The 22,670-nt window shown below is 36.0% G+C and overlaps 1 protein-coding gene across 1 annotated transcript in view; it reads right to left on the reverse strand.

The window, feature by feature from the left end:
• Nucleotides 1-388, reverse strand: part of MSGN1 (mesogenin 1) — a 531-nt gene extending 143 nt beyond the window's left edge. Inside the window, exon 1 of the mRNA XM_053711235.1 lies at nucleotides 1-388. This exon is cut by the window's left edge and continues 143 nt beyond it. Coding sequence (XP_053567210.1) covers nucleotides 1-388 — 388 coding nt within the window.
• Between the last annotated feature and the right edge of the window lie 22,282 nt (nucleotides 389-22,670).

The following is a 22,670-nucleotide window of genomic DNA, read 5'->3' on the forward strand; positions in this document are numbered from 1 at the left end:
TTGCCCTCATGCGCATCTTTTCTCTCTCACTGGCCTTTCTTCTGCGGTGTGTGGACATTTCAGCTTTGTGTCCACGTCTGTGTCCAGCTTTGGTTCCCTCTGTTTCATGTTGGTAGTGATCAGGATAGTGCATCAAGCTGTAAGTGACCATCTCACCTCTGTAAGGCACCTCATCCAGTCCTGCAGAGGCAGAGGAGGACTCATATGATATTGCAGGAGACACTGCAGGAGAAACACTTTGAGGAGATGGTGTATAGCTCAGGGAATATCCATTAACGCTGTGTTTCCAGCCCCAGGAGTTGGATAAAAATGCAGAATCTGGGTCAGAGTCTGAGCTCAGGGCATAGTCCTCTTCCACCTTTATAATGGATTGATGCATTGTCTCCATGTTTTCCAGGAATCCTGTATCCTGTCCCAAAGCTTTTGCAAGCTGCTCTGTATAAGAAAAAAGATACCTCTATAAATAAGGCAGACTGGACAGCTGTACAAGGCAGCAGTGCTATCCTGAGGTTTGTTGACTAAGCTGCTTGTGTGGGGAGCAAGCTTTTATATAGACCTTCTAGCTCTACAGAGGGGACTAATGGCAGAGTTCAAAGGGAGACAGCAATGTGCTAACATGGAAAATGAACTCCTGAAGTGTGACTTTCCTCTCATTGAACTTTATCAGCATTCAGATAAGTTGCTTTTCAATAAACAAAATGGTGAAGTGGAGGAGGAGTAGGAAAGATTTTTAGGATGTAAATTACCATATTAAAAAAGACCAAGATTAAATGCAGTTTGTTTTCTAACTGATTTTACATTGACAAGTAAATACTTGATGCCTTAAAGACACAATGTGCATAAATATAATCACAAACAAATGAATATTCAGATTAAGTAAAAGTCACAGCTCTTATCATCCAAAATGATCTAATAGCACAATTATTAATCAATTCTGCTATAAGGGATATATAAAAATAAATTACATTTCCAACATTTGAATATAGTTTATCTTATATCCTCTTGAATATAGTAAAGTAAAATCCAATGATCACCAGCTATGTGGTATACTTTATTATAAATATTATTATTATTTATTAATTAATTCATTGCTTTATTAATTTGTAAAACACAGTCAAATTCAATAATATTAAGAACATGAGTAGGGATACAAAATGGCACTAATACATGGTAATAAACAAAACAAATGAATACAGTATGAAAGTGGCTCAGCTCCAAAGAGCTTACAATGCATCAGTTTCATCCTTTTGTTTTCTGTTGCCCACACAAAATCATACCTTGCGAACATTTATGACATTTCTATAGGAATGGGCTTGTAAATGGCAAATGAGATTAAATTTTGGTACATTTTGGAAGTAAAAATATGCATGCCACCAATTATTTAAATGAGACTAGACTTAGCAAAACAGAGAAGGAAAAGGATTTAGGTGTACTACTAGATAATAAGATAAAAACCGAGTGTGCAATGCAAGGCAGCGGCTTTTAAGGCTAATAAGATACTAGCATGTATTAAGAGGCATAGATGCGGGGGGGGGGGGGACACATAATTTTGTTGCCGTATAAATCCCTGCTAAGAACTCACCTTGAGTATGGAGTGCAGTTCTAGGGACCAATGTTAAAAAGGGCCATTGTAGAATTGGAAAAAGTTTAGAAAAGGGCCACACAACTAATAACGGGAATGGAGGATTTAAACTATGAAGAGAGGTTATCTAAATTGGGTCTGTTAAACTATGATCTCTGGTTAATTTTCTAAAAGTGCCCCAAATGCCCACAAAATAAAGGGTCTTTTTTTATAAAACAACTACTGCACTAGGCACTTTTTAGGCGTTAAAAGTGGCGGGTATGGGGAGTTAGAAAACAAAACGGCACTGAAAAGTGCCATCACATTGTGGTCTTTGGGAACTGTGTGTTCCCTGTAAATTTATATGTATATGTTTATATACATATATATTTATGTGCTCTTGTGAGGTCGCGTTTGAATTGCATCTAAACGTAATACCAGCGCACATTTGCGTGCACTGGTATTACTCAGTTAAGCACAAAAATTGGCTTTGCGGAAGCGATATTTTGAACTCAACTTGTTATCTGACCCTTAAAGGGATAGTCTGGTCAAAATTAAACTTTCATGATTCAGGAGGTAGAGTATGCAATTTTAAGCAACTTTCAATTTACTCCTATTATCAATTTTTCTTCGTTCTCTTGGTATCTTTATTCAAATTTGTGCTGCATTACAAAAAAAATGTTGTTAAAACATTTTTCAGCACATTTTGTTTTATATTATGGGGCCTATTTATGAAGGTGCGAGTGGACATGATCTGATATTGTGGATCATGTCCGCTGTCGGCATTTATCATTGCACCAGCAGTTCTTGGGAACTGCTGGTGCAATGCCGCCCCCTGCAGATTCACGTAGCAGGGGGTGTCAATCAACCCGATCATATTTGATCCAGTTGATTTCTGTCCTCGGCCTCAGAGCAGGCGGACAGGTTATAGAGCAGCGGTCTTTAGACTTTCAGGCTCTCAGGAAAGACGGGACATCAAGCTCCCTACGGAGCTTGATAAATATGCCCCTATGTCTTCTTTGCTTGACCAAATAAATGGACAGATATAAATGTGATCCTGCACTGAGCAAGATTCACTTTGTAGCATTTTCCAATTGGCTGCTAATTTTATACTACTGAGAAAAATAAAATAAATACATAGAAGCCTTTATATGTTTACCCCCTAAAGGTGTGGACTGGAATACCATTGGTAATAAAGCCAAAAGAGAACGATTTTGCAGCGCAAATCCTAAATCAATATAACTTAAGCCAATGTATGAATTCTATCATTTTAATCTTATTCTTCCGTGTCACGTCTTTAAAGGAATTACTCATACATTAAATGTCTATTCTTACAATACAGGTATCTGCTATTTGGTCGCCTATTACCTATTAATAATGGGTCTATAAATCAGCAATTACTATTTTTTTAGCCATATTTGCTTATTGATAGTCTAATAGTCTCCTGCTAGTTCATTTAAACAGAGGAACTGAAGAAAATAAGAATGTGTATTTAGATATGTTCATAAATATGTAATCATAGAATATCCCTAATTTCAGTCTCCAAAAACCACTTAGATTGAATGCGCTCTAGGGAGCAGAGAGCCCTGTAATCATTCTGTCCCAGGTCTGTCTTCCCTGACTTCACTTTATTTATTGTAAGTTTGTAACCGCTATATAGAGCTACATAATCTGCTGGCACATTATAAATAATAATAATAATAATAATAATAATAGTGTAATATGATACAGTTCATGATTTAAAACCCTGAAAGGCAGGTAGCAGAGAATGGATTTGAATGCCTGCTATTAAATTATATATTTGCACTATTCTACAAATTGGAACTAGGTGCTCTGTTTTTATGAAGTGCGTTTTTCTATCCATATTATAATTTTTTTAATTAGTGGTTTATTTGTACAATACATTTGCAAAGACTGGGACAGTAAATGCCTTGAGATTTTCAAATAAAACATTTAGTTATGCGTAATACTGATCCTGTCTTACTCTTTTTGGCGCATGCTGTCTTAAAGTGACACTGTACTGTAAAAATTGTTTCCCTTTAATGTGTTCCAGATGACTTGTAATGCTTGCTTTGGGGTACCACATGTATGGGAAATTGCTCATTCATGTTTATTTTTGTATTTGAAATAGCTGTTTTGGACATTAAAGGGATATGAAACCACAAAAAATCCTTTGTGATTTAGACAGAGCATATAATGTAAAAAAAGTTTCCAATTTACTTCTATTATCAAATTTGCTTTGTTTCCATGGTATTCTTTGTTGAAGAGATACCTAGGTAGGTGTCTGGAGCACTAACTGTCAGGAAATAGTGCTCTTGCAAATGGATAGCATTGTTGCAAAACTGCTGCCATAGAGTGCTCCAGACACGTGCACGCTTCTTAGCTTACTTCACTGCTTTTCAACAAACAATATCAAAAGAACGAAGAAAATTTGATATTATAAGTAAATTAGATTTTTTTTTTATTTTTTTTTAAAGTGCATGCTCTATGTGACTCATGAAATAAAATTTTGGGGTTTCATGTCCCTTTAAAACTATCAGGTACCTATTGTTCTCAGTAATGTATGTATTTAAATGGGCTGATCCTGCAGAAAGAGCAGACCTTCCCATGTTATCTCTTTTTTTGTACACAGAGTCTTATAGTAGGTATGGAAATGCTAATTAAGCAAATGAATGAGCAAAACCAGCTATTTCAAATACAAAAATATCTCTCTTTACCACCCGCCACTGGGAAGTTAATTTACACTCTTATCTTCTATTTACATAGCCTTTTGTACAAAGGATACAGACGTATTCTAGATTGTAAGTTCCCATGTGAATAGGGTCATCAATTAATTCTGTATTTGTTTGATAAATTATGTCTTCTCTTACAAATATTGTATCATTGTACTTTTATCGTTTGTACCCATGGACACCGCTGCAGAATTTGTTGGTGCTTTCTAAATAAAGTATCATAAGAATAATGTTCATATTTTCAGTATAGATGGCAGTTCCAACAGGGAAAATTAGCTATTTCAAAAGAAAAATAAATGTAAAGGAGCTGCTTGCAAACAATCTAATACACTCCAGCAGGTAAAATTGATTATTGTGAGAAAACTTACATAGACACATACTGTGAAAGATGTAGGATAGGTTGTATTATCATTGACATAAAGCTACATACATGTCATGTAACACGTTCTAAACTACTAGAATGTCATCAATAATAATTTTCTTTGAACCTACAATTTTGCATAAAAAATATATTTGTCAGTAGTAAGGCGCTATTAAAAGCATATGCATAATTGGATTAGCATGTACCATAAACACCTGATTAGATAAATAGCAAGCAACCAGCTAATGGCACAGACCAGCAAATGGCAGCATTTACTATTCTGTTGATATGTAAATACTAGATACACATCATATGATATACATCTATGTGTAAAGTATATATATGCATATGAGTGCTGCATTACAAAAACAATGTTGTTAAAACATTTTCCAGCACATTTTTTTTATATTATGTCTGCTTTGTTTGACCAAATAAATGGACAGATATAAATGTGATCCTGCACTGAGCAAGATTCACTTTGTAGCATTTTTTCAGGATTATCATTCTAGACCCTGCTAGCTGCACTTTAGCCTTTTCGGGCTAAATACACTTTATTGCTTCAGAATGAGCATACATTTTATTAAAAAACAAACAAAAAAAACATAACTTTCCATTATACTTCAGTTATTAAATTTATTTCATTATTTTTAAATCATGTGATATAGGAGACAAGAAAAAAAATTAAAAAAAAAAGGAAAATTTGACATTTGTGACAAAAAAATCTATTTGTTTGAAAGTCAATGTAAGTTTTATTGCACTGTAATTTTATTATGTTATGTGTTTAATGGTCCTTTTATGATGAGGTCAATATTTGGGTTAATGTTTCTTTAACTCACAAGTCACTTGCCTACAGATATTATTATACTTGGGAAGTTTTATATTTATCTTTTCCCTTCCCTCCTGGTAAATTTGTGTCGGTGTTCATCGGCCAAACAGGCCTATCTTGTCTAGCTAAACTCCATAAGCATATTTAAGGCATTTGTGATTTTTTTTATCTGCATTGTGAGAACCTGCAGTCGTAGGGGAGGAGAAGGCTTGATAAATAGACCTCTTAATGTATGTAAATGTATTCTGTAGTGTATTAGTGGTGGCAGCTATCTGTGATCTAATGTTACACTGACGTTTAGCAGTGTGTAGACAGTTGTCAAGTTAGGGGAGCCATGAGATGTGATATATTATACCAGGGAGGGTAGAAGGCAAGGGGTGAGGAACCAAGGCATAATTTGGAACATATTTAATTGCCCCCATTTATATACTGAGGCTTTGCTTAGCAGGCCTACATCAGGCCTTCATGTGTTGGGACTGGAATTCAGAAAGCATACAAAAAATAACAGGCTGTGTAACATCTATATAAACTAGGGTGATATGTGACCTGCTATACAGACTGTAAAGGGTTAATAGATTAACTCTTGCTTGCTTATTTTTGTGCTGTGCTGTAAGGGAGATATGGAGCATGGTTATTTAAGTTAAGAGACACTAAAGTCAAAATTAAACTTTCATGATTCAGCTAGAGCATGCAATTTTAAGCAACTTTATAGTTTACTCCTATTATCAATTTTTCTTCTTTCTCTTGGTATCTTTATTTGAAAAGCAGGAATGTATGCTTAGAAGCCGTCCCATTTTTGGTTCAGTACCTGGGTTGCACTTGCTTATTGGTGGCTAAATGTACCCACCAATCAGTAAGTGCTACCCAGGGTCTGAACCAAAAATTGGCCAGCTCCTTAGCTTACATTCCTGCTTTTTCAAATAAAGATACCAAGAGAAAGAAGAAAAATTGATAATAGGAGTAAATTAGAAAGCTGCTTAAATATGCATGCTCTAGCTGAATCACGAAAGAAGAAATTGGGGTTACTATCCCTTTAAGCAATCCGTATGGCTAAATTATACTACTAGTATGTTATGTGGTTGTTTTGGGGTGGATCTGAGTAGGAGGAGCTATGCAAATCACAGACAGCCGTGGCACTGCTGTAAAGTGTCCCTGAAATCTGTATATATAGATAGTCAATATAGAAACTGAGCTCTGTATTGCAAAAGACATGGATACAAAATAAACTAAATTATGGGCCAGATTACAAGCGGCGCACTATTTAGCACTTTCGCTCAATCACAAACACCGCCAGAAGTAAACTTTTTTATGCGCATATTACAAGTTGAAAGTAAATGGTTTGTGTGCAAGCAGAATCCGACGCATGTTAACATCAGGACTTCAGATATCAGAACTGCATTAACTTCTTCTCCCCGTTGACATTAATGGAGAGAGCTAGTATATTAATACAGGTATATACAGGGGTAGATATATACAGATATATGTGGGAATATATGTTTAAAAATAGAAAAAAAAATTCTCCTTTGTGAAGAACATTGGAACGTAAAATATTTACAGTAAACACACAATAAAACACATGATAAATATTAAAATGGAATAAACAGCCAGTATCACAAAGCAAGTTTAATAATCATATCCCGGCAATTAAGTCAGGTCTCAATAGATATACATCTAATACAGAACTAAAAAAGATGTTAAGGATAAGGATCCAGAAAATCCTTCTTCCTATAGACCAATATCTTTACTCAATTTTGACTATAAATTTCACTTCAATAATTTCCAACCGGCTAAAGCCACATCTCAAGTAAATAATTCAAGAAAATCAAGCCCGTTTCATGCCTGGCAAGAATTCAGTTAAAAATATTCTCAAAACCATGTTAATTGTAGAATCTTTTTGGAATGAACAGAGACATAAAAAATTGCAGAAGATGATGGATGCAGCTATTTTGACAGTTGACGCAGAAAAAGCATTTGACTATATAAATTGGGACCATCTACTCTGCATGCTAGAAAAGTTCGGTTTCTACGGTAATTTCACCAAATACATTTATTTAATCTATAATAACCCAACGTCTGCAATCATAATTAACGGTTCTATTACTGAGAGATTTCAGTTGTACAGAGGGACAAGACAGGGATGTCCATTATCCCCTCCCCTTTTTAATCTGTCTCTAGAACCGTTGGAAATACTATTAAGACAACATTTAACGGGTATTCAAGTGGGTTGTCAGAAGTTCGTTCTTTCTCTATACGCAGATGACCTTCTAATTTACTTAAAGTAATCTGGGTGACTCACTGAGCTGCTATCATATATACAGTTATTCGGTGCTATTTCAGGGTTTAAAATCAACTTGGGGAAATCCGAATTACTTTGGTTAAATAAACCGCCAACATTTTCAATTAAACATCTGTTCAAAGAGATTAGTCAAATAAGGCTTCTAAGGAGGTTAGATGTGGCTAGGTTTAACCACCTCTGTACAAAAATTGATCTTGAATAGGAAGAAATCACGGATTGCATTAAGTAAACTGATGTGCTCCAATGAAGCTGGAGGATTAACTCTTCCAAATATTAAATATTATAATTTAACTGCATTATTAAAAGTCGCAACAGATTGGATTACGGAGCAGGAATATGTTTCATTTTTACAACGTGAGACCAATTTGATAGCCCCCTATTATTTAAAAGTGATTTTGCATTGTCCTAAGACTAAACTTCCAGAAAAAGTTGGTAACTTCCTATCTTTCAAAAATATAGTTTTAGCTTGGCAAAAATATTGTACGGAAATAAACGCTAGTCCGTTTTGTACCAAATTCTTAACGATCTTAGGAAACCCTAAGTTCCCCCAGGAACCTCATATGCGATTTTCAAACAATGGAAGAGTAAGGGCCTAATATACATCAAACAACTATTAACATCTGACTCTCTGGTTAACACCTTCCATAATATTTCAATACAATCCCAATTACATAAAAATGATTTCTTCGCCTTTTTACAAATAAGACAGTTTATTAACGAACTTAAAAGTCAGTACAACCCAGATTGTTCAGTAGGAATATTAGGTAGCAGAATTAAGCTATACCAGGCAGGGATTTATTCTATCTCTGGTTTGTACAAGTTAATTAACAAGCATCTAAATACAAAACAAATAGAAGGAATAAAAGTTAAGCAGCAGAAAGATTTTCCCAATATTAGTGACATAAGGAACAGGAAAGCCTAAAACGTATTAATAAAACATGGGTCCCAACTACTTGGCGTGAATCCCACTTAAACATAATAAACAGGAGTTACATAACAGCAAATAGTTTGAACAAATGGTATAAATTAAATCAAGTATGCCCTAAATGTAGCTCAAGGACAGCAGATCGTCATTATTTCTGGTTTTGTCCTATAGTATTACAACTATGGTCACAAATCAATTACTGGCTCAAGGAAATAGTAACAATAGAATCAGTGATCTATGTACTCCAAGTATTCTTTTTAGTGAAGTACTCAGAACAGTGCAGGAATAATGAATTAGTCAATACTATTATACTACTAACAAGGAACATGATTCTTAAAAACTGGAAGGCTGCCAGACTCCCCAAATTCATTGAATATAAAAAAAAAACCTCTGATACTTCAGTGTACGATGGAGCAATACTCTTTACAACAACCGACTAATAGACAATTAAGACGCTTTTTCAATAAGTGGATACCAGTCATTAAATACTACCCGAAAATGTACAAGCCCAATTAATAAGACCTTTCAATAAAATAGAATTTGTACTTCAAAAAATTAACACGGGGCATTTTCCAAATTTCTGGCTAGATTAATAAGGGATGAAAGAAAAAAAAAAATTCTTCCTCTCCCCCCCTCGACAAAGTATAAAGTGTAAATTTAGAAGATTTTGTTTTATTGAACAAGTCTCTGACTAGAATGTATGTATTAATTATGCAAAGAAGAATTATGTTAGACAGAATGTTGTTTAGTTTTTTTCCTTTTTATTTTTTTTGTATTCTTATGATGAATTAAATCAATCAATGGATTTATAAGGATAACACGTCATATGTTTTCTGCTATTTTTTTTTCTTTTTATTTCCTGTTTTAGTTCTGTGATTGTCTTATTGTCATTTGTACAAAGTGAATTTGGAAAGTTGTAGAATATTGTTTTGGAAAATGAATAAAAAAAACATTTAAAAAGAATGGAATAAACATTATTTTGTTGTTGTTTTTGTTTTAAGGTATGGAGAGAGCTCCAAAGTGTGTGTGTATGTATATACAGTAAATATATATATAACATAATTTATGTAAGAACTTACCTGATAAATTCATTTCTTTCATATTAGCAAGAGTCCATGAGCTAGTGACGTATGGGATATACATTCCTACCAGGAGGGGCAAAGTTTCCCAAACCTTAAAATGCCTATAAATACACCCCTCACCACACCCACAATTCAGTTTAATGAATAGCCAAGAAGTGGGGTGATAAAAAAGTGCGAAAGCATATAAAATAAGGAATTGGAATAATTGTGCTTTATACAAAAATCATAACCACCACAAAAAAAGGGCGGACCTCATGGACTCTTGCTAATATGAAAGAAATGAATTTATCAGGTAAGTTCTTACATAAATTATGTTTTCTTTCATGTAATTAGCAAGAGTCCATGAGCTAGTGACGTATGGGATAATGATTACCCAAGATGTGGATCTTTCCACGCAAGAGTCACTAGAGAGGGAGGGATAAAATAAAGACAGCCAATTCCTGCTGAAAATAATCCACACCCAAAATAAAGTTTAATGAAAAACATAAGCAGAAGATTCAAACTGAAACCGCTGCCTGAAGTACTTTTCTACCAAAAACTGCTTCAGAAGAAGAAAATACATCAAAATGGTAGAATTTAGTAAAAGTATGCAAAGAGGACCAAGTTGCTGCTTTGCAAATCTGATCAATCGAAGCTTCATTCCTAAACGCCCAGGAAGTAGAAACTGACCTAGTAGAATGAGCTGTAATCCTTTGAGGCGGAGTGTTACCCGACTCAACATAGGCAAGATGAATTAAAGATTTCAACCAAGATGCCAAAGAAATTGCAGAAGCTTTCTGGCCTTTTCTAGAACCGGAAAAGATAACAAATAAACTAGAAGTCTTTCGGAAAGACTTAGTAGCTTCAACATAATATTTCAAAGCTCTAACAACATCCAAAGAATGCAACGATTTCTCCTTAGAATTCTTAGGATTAGGACATAATGAAGGAACCACAATTTCTCTACTAATGTTGTTGGAATTCACAACTTTAGGTAAAAATTCAAAAGAAGTTCGCAACACCGCCTTATCCTGATGAAAAATCAGAAAAGGAGACTCACAAGAAAGAGCAGATAATTCAGAAACTCTTCTGGCAGAAGAGATTGCCAAAAGGAACAAAACTTTCCAAGAAAGTAATTTAATGTCCAATGAATGCATAGGTTCAAACGGAGGAGCTTGAAGAGCCCCCAGAACCAAATTCAAACTCCAAGGAGGAGAAATTGACTTAATGACAGGTTTTATACGAACCAAAGCTTGTACAAAACAATGAATATCAGGAAGAATAGCAATCTTTCTGTGAAAAAGAACAGAAAGAGCAGAGATTTGTCCTTTCAAGGAACTTGCGGACAAACCCTTATCTAAACCATCCTGAAGAAACTGTAAAATTCTCGGTATTCTAAAAGAATGCCAAGAAAAATGATGAGAAAGACACCAAGAAATATAAGTCTTCCAGACTCTATAATATATCTCTCTAGATACAGATTTACGAGCCTGTAACATAGTATTAATCACAGAGTCAGAGAAACCTCTTTGACCAAGAATCAAGCGTTCAATCTCCATACCTTTAAATTTAAGGATTTCAGATCCTGATGGAAAAAAGGACCTTGCAACAGAAGGTCTGGTCTTAACGGAAGAGTCCACGGTTGGCAAGAGGCCATCCGGACAAGATCCGCATACCAAAACCTGTGAGGCCATGCCGGAGCTACCAGCAGAACAAACGAGCATTCCTTCAGAATCTTGGAGATTACTCTTGGAAGAAGAACTAGAGGCGGAAAGATATAGGCAGGATGATACTTCCAAGGAAGTGATAATGCATCCACTGCCTCCGCCTGAGGATCCCGGGATCTGGACAGATACCTGGGAAGTTTCTTGTTTAGATGAGACGCCATCAGATCTATTTCTGGAAGTTCCCACATTTGAACAATCTGAAGAAATACCTCTGGGTGAAGAGACCATTCGCCCGGATGCAACGTTTGGCGACTCAGATAATCTGCTTCCCAATTGTCTATACCTGGGATATGAACCGCAGAGATTAGACAGGAGCTGGATTCCGCCCAAACCAAAATTCGAGATACTTCTTTCATAGCCAGAGGACTGTGAGTCCCTCCTTGATGATTGATGTATGCCACAGTTGTGACATTGTCTGTCTGAAAACAAATGAACGATTCTCTCTTCAGAAGAGGCCAAAACTGAAGAGCTCTGAAGTTCCAATATATTGATCGGTAATCTCACCTCCTGAGATTCCCAAACTCCTTGTGCCGTCAGAGATCCACACACAGCTCCCCAACCTGTGAGACTTGCATCTGTTGAAATTACAGTCCAGGTCGGAAGCACAAAAGAAGCCCCCTGAATTAAACGATGGTGATCTGTCCACCACGTTAGAGAGTGTCGTACAATCGGTTTTAAAGATATTAATTGAGATATCTTTGTGTAATCCTTGCACCATTGATTCAGCATACAGAGCTGAAGAGGTCGCATGTGAAAACGAGCAAAGGGGATCGCGTCCGATGCAGCAGTCATAAGACCTAGAATTTCCATGCATAAGGCTACCGAAGGGAATGATTGTGACTGAAGGTTTCGACAAGCTGAAATCAATTTTAGACGTCTCTTGTCTGTTAAAGACAGAGTCATGGACACTGAATCTATCTGGAAACCCAGAAAGGTTACCCTTGTCTGAGGAATCAATGAACTTTTTGGTAAATTGATCCTCCAACCATGATCTTGAAGAAACAACACAAGTCGATTCGTATGAGATTCTGCTAAATGTAAAGACTGAGCAAGTACCAAGATATTGTCCAAATAAGGAAATACCACAATACCCTGTTCTCTGATTACAGACAGAAGGGCACCGAGAACCTTTGTAAAAATTCTTGGAGCTGTAGCTAGGCCAAACGGCAGAGCCACAAACTGGTAATGCTTGTCCAGAAAAGAGAATCTCAGGAACTGATAATGATCTGGATGAATCGGAATATGCAGATATGCATCCTGTAAATCTATTGTGGACATATAATGCCCTTGCTGAACAAAAGGCAAGATAGTCCTTACAGTTACCATTTTGAACGTTGGTATCCTTACATAACGATTCAATATTTTTAGATCCAGAACTGGTCTGAAGGAATTCTCCTTCTTTAGTACAATGAAGAGATTTGAATAAAACCCCATCCCCTGTTCCGGAACTGGAACTGGCATAATTACTCCAGCCAACTCTAGATCTGAAACACAATTCAGAAATGCTTGAGCTTTCACTGGATTTACTGGGACACGGGAAAGAAAAAATCTCTTTGCAGGAGGTCTCATCTTGAAACCAATTCTGTACCCTTCTGAAACAATGTTCTGAATCCAAAGATTGTGAACAGAATTGATCCAAATTTCTTTGAAAAAACGTAACCTGCCCCCTACCAGCTGAGCTGGAATGAGGGCCGCACCTTCATGTGGACTTAGAAGCAGGCTTTGCCTTTCTAGAAGGCTTGGATTTATTCCAGACTGGAGATGGTTTCCAAACTGAAACTGCTCCTGAGGATGAAGGATCAGGCTTTTGTTCTTTGTTGAAACGAAAGGAACGAAAACTATTATTAGCCCTGTTTTTACCCTTAGATTTTTTTATCCTGTGGTAAAAAAGTTCCTTTCCCACCAGTAACAGTTGAGATAATAGAATCCAACTGAGAACCAAATAATTTGTTACCCTGGAAAGAAATGGAAAGTAGAGTTGATTTAGAAGCCATATCAGCATTCCAAGTCTTAAGCCATAAAGCTCTTCTAGCTAAAATAGCTAGAGACATAAACCTGACATCAACTCTGATAATATCAAAAATGGCATCACAGATAAAATTATTAGCATGCTGAAGAAGAATAATAATATTATGAGAATCATGATCTGTTACTTGTTGCGCTAAAGTTTCCAACCAAAAAGTTGAAGCTGCAGCAACATCAGCCAATGATATAGCAGGTCTAAGAAGATTACCTGAACACAGATAAGCTTTTCTTAGAAAGGATTCAATTTTCCTATCTAAAGGATCCTTAAACGAAGTACCATCTGCCGTAGGAATAGTAGTACGTTTAGCAAGGGTAGAAATAGCCCCATCAACTTTAGGGATTTTGTACCAAAATTCTAATCTGTCAGATGGCACAGGATATAATTGCTTAAAACGTTTAGAAGGAGTAAATGAATTACCCAATTTATCCCATTCTCTGGAAATTACTTCAGAAATAGCATTAGGAACAGGGAAATAACCACAGGAGATTTAAATACCTTATCTAAACGTTTAGAATTAGTATCAAGAGGACCAGAATCCTCTATTTCTAAAGCAATTAGTACTTCTTTAAGTAAAGAACGAATAAATTCCATTTTAAATAAATATGAAGATTTATCAGCATCAATCTCTGAGACAGAATCCTCTGAACCAGAAGAGTCATCATAATCAGAATGATGATGTTCATTTAAAAATTCATCTGTAGAGAGAGAAGTTTTAAAAGATTTTTTATGTTTACTAGAAGGAGAAATAACAGACATAGCCTTCTTGATGGATTCAGAAACACAATCTCTTATGTTATCAGGAACATTCTGCACCTTAGATGTTGAAGGAACTGCAACAGGCAATGGTACATTACTAAAGGAAATATTATCTGCATTAACAAGTTTGTCATGACAATTAATACAAACAACAGCCGGAGGAATAGCTACCAAAAGTTTACAGCAGATACACTTAGCTTTGGTAGTTCCAGCACTAGACAGCGATTTTCCTGAAGTATCTTCTGACTCAGATGCAACGTGAGACATCTTGCAATATGTAAGAGAAAAAACAACATAAAAAGCAAAATTGATCAAATTCCTTAAATGACAGTTTCAGGAATGGGAAAAAATGCCAGAGAACAAGCTTCTAGTAACCAGAAGCAAAGAAAAAATAATGTGGAGACAAAAGCGACGCCCATATTTTTTAGCGCCAAACACATTATTTGGCGCCTAAATGCTTTTTGGCGCCAAAAATGACGCCACATCCGGAACGCCGACATTTTTGGCGCAAAAGGACGTAAAAAATGACGCAACTTCCGGCGACACGTATGACGCCGGAAACAGAAAAGATTTTTTGCGCCAAAAAAGTCCGCGCCAAGAATGACGCAATAAAATGAAGCATTTTCAGCCCCCGCGAGCCTAACAGCCCACAGGGAAAAAAGAGTCAAATTTTTGAAGGTAAGAAAAAATTATTGATTCAAATGCATTATCCCAAATATGAAACTGACTGTCTGAAAATAAGGAATGTTGAACATTCTGAGTCAAGGCAAATAAATGTTTGAATACATATATTTAGAACTTTATAAACAAAGTGCCCAACCATAGCTTAGAGTGTCACAGAAAATAAGATTTACTTACCCCAGGACACTCATCTACATGTTTGTAGAAAGCCAAACCAGTACTGAAACGAGAATCAGCAGAGGTAATGGTATATAAATAAGAGTATATCGTCGATCTGAAAAGGGAGGTAAGAGATGAATCTCTATGACCGATAACAGAGAACCTATGAAATAGACCCCGTAGAAGGAGATCACTGCATTCAAAATAGGCAATACTCTCCTCACATCCCTCTGACATTCACTGCACGCTGAGAGGAAAACCGGGCTCCAACTTGCTGCGGAGCGCATATCAACGTAGAATCTAGCACAGACTTACTTCACCACCTCCATAGGAGGCAAAGTTTGTAAAAACTGAATTGTGGGTGTGGTGAGGGGTGTATTTATAGGCATTTTGAGGTTTGGGAAACTTTGCCCCTCCTGGTAGGAATGTATATCCCATACGTCACTAGCTCATGGACTCTTGCTAATTACATGAAAGAAATATATATATATATATATATATATATATATATACACATTAAATGCACATGTATACACATATTCACATACATAAATACATATATTAAGAGATATATATCTACAATATAGCCCTTTCCATTCTAACACCTTGTCATATACCATATAACTTAACTCTTGTAAAAAATTATTCATATTTATATGAATATTTTTTTTTATTAGCTAGTGTATATATTAGTTTAACACTTTATTTTAATGTATTTATGCTGCACTTGGTGCACATTTATTTTAGCCTTCAATTGCGGTAATCAAACAAGTGCAAATGTATATTGCACTCAGTGGTGCGCATTTACTATCAACTTGTAATACTTGCGCTAGTTAGTGAGGTTATCTAGCCCTATGTAAGAAAAATTCACTTTATTTCGAGTTAAGTTACAATAAAAGCAGGAAAAATAAATACAGTACATTGCTAAGTTTTTCAATCTGCATAATTAAACATTTTGGGCTATATAACAAGTGGAGCGCAAAATATCGCTTTTACGAAAGTGATATTTGCTCTCCACTGAGTAATACCAGTGCACTCAAATGTGCGCTGGTATTGCAAGTTAACGGAAATGCGAATGCGACCTCGCATTTGCATTGCTGGGAAGCATTGCGCTCAAGAGAGTGCTTTTAATAGGCTCCAATGGGACACGGTATGAGAACTAGCTCAGAGAAGTGGGTAAATCCACTTGTAATCTAGCCCTTTATGTGGAATTACATTTTGGCTTTAATGTTTCTTTAAAGCAACAATAAACGTAAAATGTAATTCCTAATCCAATGTTTAATTATGAGTAATTGTAACATTTTTCATTGCACTTTTATTTTAAAATTTAACTCTGAAAATTCCCATTCCCCCAAGATAGTCTGGAGTGCATTCTGTGGAATGCAGAACCCTGACACATTACTGCAGCCCAGTGATTGGTAAATACGTGCCAGAGGGCTTGATTTATCAAGCCTCTACGGCTGCAAGTTCTCTCAAGAACTTGCTCGCCGTGATTTATCAAGCAGCGGTCACCAGACCGCTGCTTCCCTAACATCTTCGCCACCTCTATTGTGGCGAAATTCAATCTCCTCGGTCGAGTCCGACCGAGGAGATTGACAGCTCCTGTCCGCGCGTGATTGGCTGTGCACGGGCAGGGGGCGGGATAGCACGCAAGTGCAAAACTAAGCTCGTGTGCAATGTTAATTACCTGCGGATAATTTCGCCCCGCCACAGGCGAGCTAAGGCGTACAGCGGCGCGTATACGCGCCCCTGTACGCCTCAGCGTTGATAAATCTAGCCCAGAGAACATTTATATATGTTGCTTATTCGCCAAAGCAAAGTAACCATACCAAGGGGTGTGTGCCAGTCCTGAGAAAGATTGCTTATTTTTCTGACAAATTACAGTTGTAAATGCTTTTAATACATTTATTTTGCCTGCAGATCTTGTGCATTTCTGATGTACATATAAAAAGATTTACTTCAATGTCTCTTTAAGATTAAAATAGTTTGAGTTTTTCTCTTATTTAATCATTTTGCAGTAATTTGTTTATCTTTTACAAAAGTAGGAATCTACACACTGGGAAATAAAGAGTTACATTTATCCCACTTGAAAATGCTATTTAGGACTATAATTGTTATAAATTTCAATATTAATACATTTTTAACACGTAATAGGGAGAAGCATTGTAAATGTTATTTGTACCTTGGGGGGTTTCTCACACTAGCATAGCAATGCTTTATGAACTATATGATGTCCTGTGAGGCTTTTTACAAAAACATGTTCTGGCAAGCGGACCATGAATTCCTAAAGCGGAGCATTGACATCACAGCCGTTATGCAAATTTGACATCTTATTTTTTGCTAAAGGCAAATAATTTTTTTTTTTAAATATTATTTTGCAAAACATTTCAGCAGTGGAAATGAGCAATAAAATAGAGCCACTTTATTTATTAAGGGGATATAATTCTTAAATATATTCACTCATAAGAAAGTGTAGTAATTAAACAAGCTTAAAAACATGTTTTCGCCTAAATAAATATTGATTAAAATGTGGTTTACATTGAAACTGAAATAAGTATATCAATACCTCAAGAAAGGAAAAAAAAAAAACTTCCAATTTTTAAAAACAATACACAATACTCCCTTCAGTTCACACAATCGCACTACCAAAGTTATCTGGAAGGCTGGCAACATATACACCAAAAGTACTTAAAGGGATATGAAACCCACAGTTTTTCTTTCATGATTTTTGGTTCAGCACCTGGGTAGGGCTAGCAGATTGGCGGCTAAATGTAGCCACCAATCAGCAAGCACTACCCAGGGTCCTGAACCAAAAATGGTCCAGCTCCTAAGCTTACATTCCTGCTTTTTCAAATAAAGATACCAAGAGAACAAACATGGGTCTGGAGAGTAGAGCTCTATAGAGAAGACTACCTTTATGGCCATACAGAAAGATTCACAACGGTAATTGAATTGTTAAGCATTAAATGCGCACATACAAAAAAAGACATGTATGGAAATATAACTTTAAAAATACATACCAGGTTATATATTTTCAATTAAAATAAAAATTGAGCAAACTGTCCCTTTAACAAGGATGAGGTGTTACTTATATTATCAAAATTGTTCCGTTCTCTTTGTATCCTATCAAGGAGTAATCATAAAAGCAGCGTTGAGTAGAAAAGAGGATACTATATGATAACATTTCAAGAATATTGTGCCAAGGCCTATAAAGCATAAACTCATTTAGTCATGTTTATTAAAAAAAATTTAATTAGAACTATAGATAAAAAAAAACTAGAAGGACTCTCTACAAATGTTCTATCTTTAAACTACGACACTGAATTATTAGTTCAGGATATATCTGTGCTCTGTGGTGATAACTGCTCGTGCATTCTATTTTAAAACCAGAAATCTTTATAAAATAATACATGAACAACAGCAATTTCACAAATAAAGAAGAACTGATATTACTCCCATTTGCTCTGACTTTGGGGTTGATCACATTTCTTTAGAAAGTAAATCCCCTTTAAAGTCTATACCCGTTTTTTGTAGATACATCATTTGAATTTATTTATTTTTCAAAGCATTGTTATTGACCCCTTAATGGTCGACGGAGTACAGTCTCTCAGAGGAGCAAGAGATAAATATTATGCATATAACCTTACATTCTGTGTTCTGCATAATTGTCTGTCCTCTACAACCAATCAAAAACTATACTGGAGAATGTATAGGCTGTTGCTAACCAGATGCGATGAGCTGATAATACTGAGTGTATGATGAATTTGGCTACAATTACATTATTATTTCACTGTCTAAAGTGCATCCAGTGTTACCGATTCCAAATTATTCAAACTCAGAATATAATGCATATTTTTCACCTTTGGCAAATATAACACTAATCTGTTTTGTTTTTAAACTGTTTTGTTTTTGTTTTTTCAAAATTGACATACTTTTGCATCTTAGAGATGCACGCCTTGCAATGCATTTTGAGTATGTTTTCCTTATCTCCAGTTAGGGAAAGATATAAGTGAGTTCCTGCACTGATCATGCAAGAAATTACTTAAAGGGACACTGAACCCAATTTTTTTTCTTTCATGATTCAGTTAGAGCATGCAATATTAAGCAACTTTCTAATTTACTCCTATTATCAATTTTTCTTCGTTCTCTTGCTATCGTTATTTGAAAAAGAAGGCATCTAAGCTTTTTTTTGGTTCAGACCCTGGACACCACTTTTTTATTGGTGGATGAATTTATCCACCAATCAGCAAGAACAACCCAGGTTGTTCACCAAAAATGGGCCAGCATCTAAACTTACATTCTTGCTTTTCAAATAAAGATACCAAGAGAATGAAGAAAATTTGATAATCGGAGTAAATTAGAGAGTTGCTTAAAATTTCATGCTCTATCTGAATCATGAAAGGGAAAAAAAAATTGGGTTCAGTGTCCCTTTAAGCAAAGTGCTATAAATCTATTTAGTCTTTATTATTTTGCAATCAAATATGATTTAAAAAAATGAAATAAAAAAGATAATGAAAAAAAATTAAAATAAAATACAAGGAAAGGTAAACAAAATTAAAACATTCAATTTCAATAGTTAAACATTTGTATGGGGAATTCCATTCTGAATTTAATGTCCATCTAAGAAATTAGCTCAGAGACAAACACCAGCTGTTTTTTAGTAGAATAGGGATTATTCTATACATAATATAAGAGTATAGAAACATGCAGGGCCTCAGTACAGAACAGACACATGACTGTGAAAGTGACATGGGACAGCTCCATCCTTTTCATGTCTGTAGAGGTGCTGATTCCTGCTGCCCTACATCCCCAGATAAAAGAGATTCTCTGTTACAGCATTGCTAGACCTGTTCAAGCCCAAGTGTTAGTGGCAAAACCATAAAATTCATGTGTTGTTTTAGCACTTTCTACCAGGGAAGCATACACTTAATACAACCTGTACCTACACTTATCAGTTCACATTCAAGGCGCCTCACTCTCTTTAAATTCTGAAGCTAGCAACTAAGTGACAAAAGAAAAGGAAAACATCTTTTGTTTTTACTGTTTTTTTTGTTTTTTTTTGAGACAATACAAATCAGTAATGCATTTGGGAGGCTTGAAAAATGCACATATTACGTATAAACAGTGTTTTGCATACTAACAGCAAACAGACTAAATTAAAGGGACATAATAAAATGATGAATTTAAAGCAACATATTATTAAAGGGACACTCAAGTCAAAATAAATCTTTTGTGATTTAGAAAGAGCAAAAACTTTAAACATCTTTCCAATTTACTTCCATTAACAAAATGTGCAGTAGTTTTTTTTATAGTTACACTTTTTTAATCACCAGCTCCAACTGAGCATGTGCAAGAGTGAACAGAATATATATGTATAAGCATTTGTGATTGGCTAATGGCTGTCACATGATACAGTGGGAGTGGAAATAGACATAACTTTGAAATTTGCCAGAAAAAATACTACTAATTTGAAGTTCAGACTAAGTGCTATTGCATTATCTTTGTATCATGTATTTGTTGATTTTGTAAATCTACTGTATTTATTGGTCCTTTAAACTAACGTGATGCAGACTCAGAACATACAATTTTAAAAGGCTTTTAAATTTACTTCTATTATTATCAAGTTTACTTTGTTCTATTGATTTTCTTTATTGAAAAGCATAACCAGATAAGCACATTAATTGCACTACTGAGACTTAACTGGTGATTGGTGGATAAACACATATGCCTCATCATTGGCTCATCCCATGTGTGCAGCTAGCTCCCAGATTTGCATTGCAGATATATGGAGCTGACTTTAATTTATTTGCATGGGTTAAACACATAGTTATGAGCAGACAATAGTACAACAATAAAGTGCTGTAGAAAATTAGACCATATTCTTATAGCACTGTTCCTTTATTGCATAATTGCAATGTCTACAGTACTGAGAACAATTTAAAATATGCAAATTTCTAACTAAACCCTTTACTTGCAGGCTCCACACTGCCCACGTCCTGCCCTTTTTTTAAGATTCATTTAAAATATGCATTAATGAAACGTATATTTAAAATGCTTCACTCTACTGCCATCCTCTTAGGAACAGGATGTTGTGGATTAAAGTTAATGCTTTACTTTAATGTACCTTTTAAAATGAAGTAATTCTGCAACCTGCTTATAGAACAAAATGTATCCATATAATAAAAAAAGAACAGAAAGAATGTATGTCTCACAGTTACTTAGCGGCTCGCCTGTTTGCCACATGCCGCCCACTAGAATTGTGACCCCCAGATAACTAAATATCACCTAGATTACAAATTTTGTGTTCGGGTTTTAACGCTAAAAAAAATGGTAATTTCAGCATTAAAACAGCACCGCAGCCATTACAAGTCTTGTCGGTATAGCTGTACCGCAAGCCTTTTAGCCTGTAATGCAACGTCAGTCCCGCACTCGTAAAAATTACGTTCTTTCATGGGACTTCCATAGTGCTGCCATTACGAGTTTTGCGGTGAGGCTAAAAAGCTTGCATTACACCCTATACCGACACGATCCGTTTTGCAATCTGAGAGCAGCAGTTATGAGTTTTACGCAACAAAACTGTTACATAAAACTCATAACTAAAGTGTTACAAAGTACACTAACACCCATTAACTACCTATTAACCCCTAAGCTGAGGCCCTCCCGCATTGCAAATACTATATTAAAGTTATTAACCCCTAATCTGCTGCTCCCGACATCACCGCTACTAATAAAATTTATTAACCCCTATTCCGCCGCTCCCTGACATCGTCACCACTATAATTTCTTATCAGGTATTTGTAGAGCGCCAACAGGTTCCACAGCGCTATGAACATAGGTGGTATATAAAAAACGATTACAGGGATCAAATGGGGAGAGAGGGTCCTGCCGAGAGTGACACTGTTATAGTCGGCTCTTATGAAGGTGAACTACAAACAGCTGGGCTCATAGGCTTACATGCTATGGGGTTTTAGGGGATAGCAGTGGAGATAGGAAGGTTAGTGCAGGTTGTAAGCGTCCCTGAATAGTAGAGTCTTCAGGGAGCACTTGAAGCTTTTAAAACTAGGGGAGATTCTTGTGGAGCAAGGCAAAGAGTTCCATAAGATGGGAGCCAGTCTGGAGAAATCTAGTAGACGGGAATGTGAGGAGGTAACAAGAGAGCAAGAGAGTAGGAGATCATGAGCGAAGGGGACGGGAGGGAGAGTATCTGGAGACAAGGTCTGAGATGTAGGGGGAAGCAATGCAATTGAGGGCTTTGTGTGTCAGAGTGAGAATTTTGTGTTTAATCCTGAAGGCAAGAGGAAGCCAGTGAAGGGATTGGCAGAGAGGTGTGGCAGATGAAGAGCGATGTGCAAGGAAGATGAGCCTGGCAGAGGCATTCATAATGGATTGTAAAGGAGCTAGGCAGCAGCTAGGGAGACCAGAGAGGAGAGAGTTGCAGTAGTCGAGGCGGGAAAGGATGAGAGAGTGGATTAAAATCTTTGTTGTGTCTTGTGTTAGGAAATGTCTAAATTTAGCAATGTTTTTAAGGTGGAAGCGGCAGGCTTTAGCCAAGGACTGAA

This window comes from Bombina bombina, chromosome 4, assembly GCF_027579735.1.
Source record: "Bombina bombina isolate aBomBom1 chromosome 4, aBomBom1.pri, whole genome shotgun sequence".
NCBI lineage: Eukaryota > Metazoa > Chordata > Amphibia > Anura > Bombinatoridae > Bombina > Bombina bombina.